Source organism: Protopterus annectens, chromosome 5.part0 (assembly GCF_019279795.1).
Source record: "Protopterus annectens isolate FY-2018-M chromosome 5.part0, PAN1.0, whole genome shotgun sequence".
NCBI classification, from domain to species: domain Eukaryota; kingdom Metazoa; phylum Chordata; order Ceratodontiformes; family Protopteridae; genus Protopterus; species Protopterus annectens.
The window spans coordinates 357,255,612-357,266,202 of NC_056735.1; the positions used below are offsets into that span (position 1 = coordinate 357,255,612).

Below are 10,591 nucleotides of genomic sequence, written 5' to 3' on the forward strand. Positions count from 1 at the left end.
TTGAACCCTCCTGGCCAGAGTGGGCCACCATAGCCACTGGGCCCTCGGCGACTGCCTATGTCGCCTAGTGCTGGATCCAGCTGTCTCTTGGTTCTCCAGTTTGGATTCTGGCTGGGGTGCTTCTGGGTGGTCACAGCACTGCTGCCTCACAACTCCTAGTTCTCAAGTTAAATGTTCCAGCTGGAGTGCCTTCTGTGTTGAGTATGCATATCCTCCTTGTGCCTGCATGGGTTTTTGATAGGGTCTCCAGTTTCCCTTCACATTCTTAAAACAGTGACAGATGAACTGGGGAAGCTTACTGTTTGTTCATAGGTAATTTCATAGACAAGTACTATGGTTGCCTGCCCTTTCAGGCCATTTTAAGCCCAGCCAATTTCCATTCAAAGGTGTGAATAAAACCCTGTATCTTGTTGTCTGTGAGGTACACATCTTATCCATTCTGCCAGTCTCCCAATCAGTGGCCAGCTGATCAATGCTCAGAAAGTCACTACTAGATGGTCACCTGTGTCTTATAATGGCAGACTCTGACAACAGTAAGAAGGTGATTACTGCATTTTAAACACCTTCTTTCCCTTCTCAGAGATGACTCCAAATCATGGGCTGTATTTTGCAACCTTCGGAGTGCTGATGTTTCGAAAAATGAACTCCCAAGCTTTCAAATATTCGTGGGTTGAATAACTGCATGTTGATGAAATGAAAAATGATTATTCACATCAAACCAGATGCAATGGATGTCTGCCTAACTACTCACAGGTATGCTTGCAATGTACTACTGTGCATTCTTCAATGAACTTGTGCTCTTGTCTAGGAGTGGTCCTCTGCATTTATGCATAATACCTACTAGAATATGAACTAGCAAGCATGCTTGCTAGCTTGAACAGGGTAAAACAAGTATTAGAGAACGTATAAATGAATTACTCAAGTTAAAAAATAAATAAATAAAAAACATAAATCAATCTCAGAGCCAGATTTTCAGTTGGACCCTGGAGCTGTAGTTTGTGTCCCTGTGTCTAAAACAGGCCCACTCTGCTGCTAACTACCACAATCTCAGGTTAACTCGAAATCTTGGGTTGCTACTATGCTAAATAAATAGGCTCCTCATAACTTTCAATGAAAAAGCCATGTAATCCAGCAATAATCACTGTACAAATATCTTACAAATTCAGTGTTGATCACTAATGTTTTCTGGTACTTACCAATTCCATAAAGCATAGGGTGGAACATTCCAGAATGCAGATCTACAAAAATGTGCAAACATTCTGATCGACCACATGGTTCTAAAATTGGAACAACAAGAGTCGGGAGAGCCGTTTCTATAAAAGCTAAAGAAAACAGAAAATATATTACAGATGAAGGACTGGTAACATCCTAAGTTTAAAAGCAAGCAATGTGAAATTCTCTGCTTATACAGGTTCAAGTGTTCCATATGACAAAACTGCTCTGACCATACAGATAAGTACCATCAAAACAAAACGTCTGATGTACTTAAGCATGATTTTTCCTGAACTTCAAAAAAAAGGGTAAACCACTGTTTCTATATGCAGTTTTTGTTCTGTTAGCTTGCCCTAAATTGAGGTGGAAGCTCTTTTTACTAACAAGAACACAAGAGTTATACAAATTTAAGCAAAACATAGCATACCCTTCAACAATTTAAAAGTGAGTTAGGTCTTTCAGCTAGAAGAATGGAGATCTAACTACAAAGGGGCAGCCGGCCTTCAAGTAGTAGCCTTAGCATTGGAAGAGCCAACAAGGGGACAGAGGGAATGGAGTAGGGGAGTTGGGGGACTTCTTGGGGAGTGTACAACTACCATGCTACTAGTGATTGTACAGCACACCAGACCACATTGTTGAAAGGACCAGGGAGGTAATATATCAAAATATAGGCAGGGTGTGGCCTCAGTGTCAAAATTTGCAAAACACAGAATCTGGAACCAACATACAGGGGGAGGGGGTCATTACTGCTTTTAAAAGAAAACCTCACTCATTCAAAGTATGACAGACCTAACATCACATAATGACCTAAGACTAAGACCCTGACAAATGAAGAGGACCAAATTGGTCAACAGTGTGACTGGAGTGATAGGGAGAGCGGATGGTCAGTAGAAGATGGAAAATTTACTCAAAATGAGAACTGAAAATAATATTACAGAACTGTCACATATGCTATGCTGAAAACAGCTGTGCTATACTCTTCAAAGCAGATTATGAAGGATGGTTCTTGCCCTAGCAAAGGCATGTTCAAAAGCCAGCATCACCTTTTGCACTGTCTATAGCTTTTCTGTCCTGTCAACCACTAATGAGAAATCCCTGATGAAACCATTCTAACCAATCAAGCAATTTCCAACACTGGTATAAAATAGGAAACAGCTTACATGCTTTTTTCCCATTTCTCCCCCCACATATCCAAATCTAAGGTGTAAACACAAAACTGACATTCGGCCACACCTGTACTTATAAGGTGCCCTAAAAAGGACAACATCTGGTTCAAAACTAAGGGAAGGCAAGTGCAACATTAAAAGTACCTCCTGCAAAAGCTCCTTCTGAAGATCCACTACTTTGGTAAGTGCCTTACATTAACTGTTATACTTTAAAGTAGCTCCTGTAGTAAACACTTACCCTAAAGTAGAAAAAAAATGAATGAAGCAAACCTGGACACAGAATCTCTACAGCCAAAACCAAGTTATAATGCCCTGTATATGATAGACAGTTCAACATGCTATGTTTCTGAGTATATATTCAATTTATACTATGGTGTAAAAAAACAGAATGATGTTCCTTACTGAACTCTCAGTCAACACTAAAAAAGTCTAGTAGGAACAAAGCAATTGCTATAAACATTTAATAAAACATCTGGTTGCCTTCAAAGTTCTAGTATATCAGTTTGGTTTTCTGGTGTATTTTGTGTCCATGTCACAGTGAAAGTTTGGGTCTCTAGTATGGGTGTTCATGGTGTTACATGTTTTGTGAGTGTCTAGGAGATTGCACAGGACAGGTTCATTTAAGCCCTTGTATGCTACGCAAAGGTCATCTCATAATAGTCTGTATGAGGCTAAAAACAGAGACAGATCTTTAAGGCGTTATACACAGGACGCAGAACTCAGGCCCTTATTTTCTTATTGAGTTTTGGTCTTTCAAGTTACATCAAGCATTTGACTAGGTACATGTCAGTTGGAGAGTAATATTCAAATATGGGTGTCATAAGGGAGGAGTACAGAGGGGTGATATTCCTAGATTTAGAAAAAAAACCCTTGGTAATCAGCTGGATTAGGTAGAAAGATTTCCTAATGAAAAAAGGGACACAGTGATCGAAGGACAGATCACTGCCTATGAATGCACTCGGGTCCTTAATAACTATCAATTTTGAGGGTCTCTCTTATGTAAAAGGTACTAGGATGCCTGTGTTTACCAAAGGAATCAACAGTACACTGTTTTGTATTTAACCTTACCTCAAAGTCCTAGCACTACAAGACAGATCTTTCCTGTAGGATTTGGGAGTGCTCAGGAGAGTTATTAGCAGTCTGCTAACTTGGTCAGCCACAGACACTTGATATCAGGTTGGACATTCGAGAAACAGATAGCAAATAACGGCAGCCCAAATACAGAGTCCCCCCGGTAACGATTCTTTTTGTGGAAAGAGTGCCTGCATTCCTGATTAGATGAGTTCTGTCAGTTAGCCAGTTTGCTATCTAGTTGATTACATATGGCTCTACAGTTCATTTCATTAGTTTGTCAGGCTATGGCCAGATTAAGGAACACTGTGCATTCTGATTTGTTGCTGACCAAAGTCTTAGTAACTTTTCAAATAAGTTAAGCAGTCAGGATCTACCCTTCACAAACACAAAATGGTTTTGTTTCATGGACTATAAGCTGCTAATTTTAGATCTTCAATGGTGTGTTACACTGTCCTTCAAATGACGCTAGTATGGCTTATTGGTCTACAGCTACTAGGATCAAGGGTGGTGCCTCATCTAACAAGGAGGGGGTACATGCCTCTGGCAGAAAGCCATTTGTGAAGCTGAGGTTCAAACAGATTCAGGTGAGGATCTGTGAAGCAGTATTCCATACTGACAAAAACACCCTAGCATACTGTCAGACCCCCACAAATCCAGTGTTTTTCCCTCCTTACTTCCAAGAGTGCCTTTAAAACTTGCTAGGAGGTGATCCCTGGAGGGGGTATATCATGGGGGGGGGGGGTGAAGGGAGGGAGAACTATATGCATTAGCAAATATTTTTTCCATATCCTCAGAGTCTGAGGGGATATTATTATTTACCAACTCAGTGAAACGATGGGCATTGTTCCACAGATTCCTAGCATAGTGGAAAAAAACATAATGGCTGTCCTTGCTACTGATGGCAATTTTCAGTTCATACTTTTCCTTTCTGGACTTGATTTAATTTCCTGCTTTTTTATTTTATTTATTTAATTTATTTATTTATTTGAGACAGTTCTGGAAACTGAGATTTTGGGTTTATTTCTAAGGATGGTTTTATATATACATATACATATATATATATATATATATATATATATATATATATATACATATACATATATATATATATATATATATACCAAGGATCCACCAAAGGCCCACCCCCTCTGTATTTTCCATTGCATGTGTGATGGAACATTATCACTTTTTGATACCAGCAGTCAGACAAACTCAAAAGCTCTCTGCAAATGCAGCTGTGTTGACAGCACAGTCCCCAAGGGGAAGTGGTCACCAAGCCTACCTTGAAATCTCAAATGATGGAAGGGTTTGTGACCACGCTAGGTTGGATCCTAATGATGAACATTACCAAATGGTGCTCAGTCCTGGATAATTATAGAAAAAACTGAAGGTGTAAAGCATACAGATGCAACATTTGTCAGGATCAAGTAAATTCACCCTGCTTGTAGAGAAGAACATTATCTAGTAAACTGAGTTGATGTTGATGAAATATAGCAACTGTTGTGCATACTTATTTGCAGTAGTACAGGTCTTCCAATTTAAGGAAAGGTCATAGGATCATAGGAGATTACTAGGCTAAAGGTCCTAGAAACTTTTTCAGCATGGCCATTGATGCCCCAATTTTTCCAATTTTCAATGCCCATGGGCTAGAATAGCTTTGGTAAATGCCTGTGACTTGGGGATCTACAAACTGCCCTGGCCATAAGGGCCACAGACAACTAGCCATGGATGAATTTGCAATTTCCCATCCATTCATCCAAAGTGCATTTGAGCAGGCTTAGGGATGAGCTCTGTCTCACATGAACGGGAGTCTGTTCCAGAAAAGGGGCAATCTCTGACACACATACCTATCCCTCCAGCATGTTTTATGTCACAGATGAGGTTTAGAACTTTAGATTGGGTACTTCTAGTACTGCTTATTTTGCAAAGGTGTAGCAGCTCCCTCAAAGCTGGACTTTAGAACACCTTGTAGGTTAAGCATACAGCGTCACTCAGTAGTCTGTATGAGACAAAGTACAGGGACAGAGCTTTGAGGCAGTCCACACAGAACATATTTATACCCAGTAGTTGACATCCCTAAGAATAATGGTGTTTGACTCTATATTAATATAGGTTGAACATGTTGTCAGCCCACATACAACACCCTCTGCACAATTCACGCTCTCAACACACAAACCATCATACACGGAGGTACTCATCAGAAATTTACCTTAACACCAGAGGCCTCCGAAACACAAACATGCTACACCTAATACAGTACTTGCACCATTCAATACACACAAAACCACAACCACAAGTGTCTCAACAAACAAGTCCCTAAGGCAAAGCACATCTAAACTGCATTTTTTGGTCACAGGCAACTCTATAGTGACACACAGATGTCCCCACTCACCAGGCTGGACAACAAGATTACAGTCAGCTGTCTGTTGGGTGCCAGGATCCACCATATGACGCACACACCCAAGCTTTTCCACAGCAAGTACAGTTATGACTACGTCATAGTTAACGCTGGTATGAATGACTTGAGATGTACTTCACTGGACTATATGAAAAGACATGACTGAACTGTCTGAATCTGTCCCTAGCCTTGAGCAGCATGCTACCTTCACCTAAGATGATACCACAATATAAACAAAAAATGACTGACTTCAACAATTGGCTTAGTATCTGGTGTTATTCCAAGGGATCCAGTACGTCACCTCTGAGATTTTGGTTACTTGCTAAGGCTCTAGACTCCCCCATAGTGCCTTTTTGAGGCAATGTCACAACAACAACAAAATTCCAGATGAAAAAGTATCTTCAAAAAGCAATCTCAAGGTTATGCTGCTAAACGCTAGGAGTTTAAACCGAAAAATGCACTTACTGGAAGTAGACCTCACATTAGAAGATGCTGACATCTCTGCAGGCACTTGGTTTAAGACAGTGGAAAGCACCTTGGTCATACAGAGTTATAATGCCTCCTACAAATTCAGACCACAAACTGAAAGTGCAAGAACTAAAGGGGATGAGCATCAATATTCATCAAAAATAATACACCTCTAGATTGGTTAAACACAAATAATTCCCTTGAACTAATCCAGGTTCAACTGACCTATCCAAGGCACTACCAGTTATAGGACCCCCTCCATGAATGAGGATATCCACACTGCATACTTGGAGCTACCTGAATCATTCAAGATACAACCAAACACCCTGGTTTTAAATGATTAACTACCCAGCCATAGATTGGGTAAATTATGTATGTACTAACACACTTGACCAAAGGTTCTTGGACTTTGTCAATTCCAGTACCCCGGACCAGTTGGTTGACACCCCCACAAAAGGCCCAAACATTCTGGATCTGGTGCTCACTAACATGTGTGTGGCCTTTCCTAGTGAGATATCTGATCATAAATCAGTCTCATTAGAAGTAGCAATAACCTCCGACGCTCCCCCCCCCCCAATTAGCAGCAACTAGGCTAAAAACTTCTCCAATGCCAGTTACAACCTAATACATGATGACACTAACAGCTTCATAGCCTCTGCCCTCACTGACGGCATGGATAAATGGGATTCAAACCAATGCCTTGTAACCGCATCTATACAAATGCATTGACTTGGTCATATATGACCAAATCAAGATCCTCAAGAAAGAACAAGCCTGCCTGGTGGACAGCAACCATTAAGAGGTTATACAATAACAGAAAAAAATTGCTGTCCAAGAGCAGGAAGGAATGGTCTCTGAATTGGAAGTATTCCCTCCTCGGCTTAAACAAAAATGAGACACCTCGTAAAGCATTCCAAAGCTAACTATGAATCCAAATTAGCCTCCTTCATTAAGGATAACCATAAGGCTTTCTTTAGCTACGCCAGACACCTTAAAGGAATAACCCAGATCTGTGCAGAACTGGCTGTTAATGGCACCACATATACTAAACCTGCAGAAACAGCCAACCTGTTGGCTGACAGGAACAGTGAAAACTTCTCCCTGTCCTCACCACATATCCCCCTCCCACCAAAGCATCCCTACCACCTGCCCTCCACCTATCATCTCCAAGGAGCAGGTCCATAAACACCCTCTCCAAAGCCAAAAACCAAAGAGGTCAGTCACAATTGCAGTCCCTCAGGGATCAGTCCTTGCACAGCTCGTTTTTGGCATTTACTTCTCAGAAGTCAAGGCCAATGTCAGTGGTCTCTGGCTGACATTTGCAGATGACTGCAAATTAGGAGCTGTCACAGAATTTCACACTGCCACAAATGTTCCCCATGAGGGGGTGACACAGAAACAACTGGTCATGAACTAAAACTGAATGCCAAGAAATGCATAACCGTATCCTTTGGGAAGTCATCCATCCCTGGTACGTATCATATTGACAACACATCCCTTTAGAGTTGACCCAGTAGTCAGGGACTTAGGGATACACATAGATAGTAATCTATCCTTTGATCATCACGTCTACAGTGGTGAGGAAATCATTCTATGTTGCACAACTTATAAGCAAAGATATGGCATCTAAGTCCAAGGAAGTCATTGTTCTACTGCATTCAGCATTAATCAGACCGGTCATGGAGTACAATGCCCCCTTTGGTATATGTGCCTAACCAGGTGGGTCTATAGTATATGATCAAACTTTTGACACCATATGATCAAATTTTTGAATGTTCAAATGTTTTTACAGAGATCTCTGGACAGAGTGGAATAGGAAGATTTTCCTTTTCTGCAGTGTAGTGCGATCTCGGAGTTGGTATATCTAAAGAGCGGGGGGGGGGGGTGCAGGGCTGCTTGCCTGATTACTGTGGCGACATGATTATCAAAGGAGAGAATACTGTCCACCTGGGTCTCTTATCATACATTCGGCATTAAATAGACTGCCGTTTATGTGGTAGTTCATGGGTAGAGTTTTTACCAAAGGGGATGACAATGCACTTTTTAGCACTGAGCTTGAGGCCATGTTTCTGACACCAGGCATCTGTCTCAGTGAGGCCCATCTGTAACATGTCCACATCATTTGGGTCTCTACTATGGCTCCTAGCTTGCAGTCATCTGCGAACTTTGTTAGCCAGAGGCCTTCTGTGTTAGCCTGTACTTCAGAGAAGTAGATACCAAACATGAGAGGTCCCAGGACTGAACCCTGTGGTACTCCGCTTGTCACTGGTTTGAAGTCAGATTTGGAGTCTGCAACTTTTACAGTGTGGGTTCTGAAGTGAGCCAGTTGGCAACCCATCTTGTGACGTAGGGATTTATACCTAGTTTAGTGAATTTAGCTATAATTCCAGAATGGGGCATGGTGTCGAAAGCCTTGGCGAGGTAAAGATAGGCTGTGTGAACCACCTTACCCTTGTATACGGCTTTGGTGACTGCCTCAAAGAAGTCGATCAGGTTCAGAAGACATGATCTGCCTTTCACAAACCAGAACATGGTAGGGTCCAGAGTTTGGAGGTTACCAATGTCTTTGTTTAGGAGTTCCATGAAGATACATTCCAGGGCCTTGCAGACCAGGCTCGTCAGGCTAATAGGGCGATAGTTCCCAGGATCAGTGGTGGCTCCCCCTTTGTGGAGTGAGATAACTGTTGCTGTCCGGCATTCAGTGGGCACAAAGCCTGATGTGAGACTATGATTGAACATGGTGCTTAGGTGGGGAGCCAGTTCGTGTAAAATGCAGCCTGGGATGGTGTGCGGTGCCATGGATGCTGTGTTTTTGGTTTTAGAGTGTGCAGCTTTTTATCTGCATAGATGTGATTACAGGAACTCTGCATTCTTTCTGTACAGATATGGACCCTTTATGGGGTGGGGGTGGGGGGTAAAGTTAGCAATGAACCTATCTGCCAGGATGTTGACAATATCAGTTGGTTCTGTAATTTTCGTGCCATTGTGCTGTAACTCAGAGCAGATCTGGGTGTTGCCATTGAGATTCTTAACATAGCTATAGAATGCTTTGTGGTTGCCCTTAGAATCAGTGGTGATTTTGTTTTCGTAGCTAGCTTTGGAGGATCTTATAAGGGATCTCAGCTTCTTACTGAGGCTGACCAGGCAAGCTCCTCCACTCATGGGATTTTACTCTCTTTTGCAACAGTTTCTTCCATCTGTTGTAGAGTTTGTTTATGGCAGGAGACCACCAGATTGGCTTCCTTTTTTTTTGGAGGATAGCATCTTGGCTCTGTTTGGGATAGCACGATCCATGCACTCGTGCAAGTGCTTACAGAGTGCATATGCACAGGATTCAGCAGTCGTAACTGTATTGTCCATCTGCATGGGCGTCAAGAAGTTCGCCACTTATGTCTTAAGAAGCATGAAGTTGGCTTTGGAGAATTATTTTACTGTGGTTTCCTTAATGGTGGGTGGGGGTGGGATGTGGATATCTAGGGTGATTAGCTTATGGTTGGGATCTGACCAACGAGGAGTTGATTTCAGGTGTGGAACACTGGTCACTCATATTGGTAATGACTAGGTCTAGGATATTGTTGCCCCTGGTGGGAGTGTGGATAGGTTGATCCAGGGCATTGGAATTTATGAATTCCAAAAAGTATTGAGCGAAGGAGTTGGTACATGAGTAGTTTTCCCAGTTAACGGTGGGGTAGTTGAAATCGCCCATTATTAGGGTGTTTGGTTGAACCCTAATATTTTCCAGTATATCAAGAAATGAGGAGTGGGAATCCTGTGGCATGGTGGGGGATCTGTAGCAAGCTACAATTTGGATTGCAGTTTTGCTCAGAGTTAGTTGCACTTGAATAACCTCGGATGCATTACTCTTTGCAACTAGCCTGGAGGTTAGGATATCCTTAATGAATATGGCCACACCTCCGCCTTTGGTGTTCTGGTCCAGGTTATATAGCCGAAAAGTGTGGTATGGGTTACAGCCTGGTAATGCAGGGGTGCTCTCTAGAGCCTTGAACCAGGTCTCAGTCACTGCACAGATATCGATGTTCTCCATTTTAAGGAGTGCCTCGAGTGAGTGCATTTTGAGATTTAGACTTCTAGCATTGAGTAGCATTACCCTCAGTTTCTGCTTGCCTGTTCCTGTTACGGTGGTGAATTTGAACCTTACCTAAAAATAGCACTATAGGGGTGGCAAGAGCCTTAGCCAGTATCCGGAATACCAGGGGCGACAGGTGCAGGCCATCTCTGGCAAAGCATCGTGGGTTCCCCTTCCCGGGTCTGG

General features: G+C 42.2%; 1 protein-coding gene across 1 annotated transcript in view; it reads right to left on the reverse strand.

Annotated features, from left to right (window-relative positions):
* The window catches only part of MED14 (mediator complex subunit 14), a 1,872,212-nt gene that overhangs the window by 988,361 nt on the left and 873,260 nt on the right, over positions 1-10,591 (reverse strand). The window contains exon 9 of the mRNA XM_044071834.1: positions 1,197-1,322. Within this exon, the coding sequence (XP_043927769.1) occupies positions 1,197-1,322 (126 nt within the window). The remainder of the gene's footprint in view (positions 1-1,196; positions 1,323-10,591) is intronic.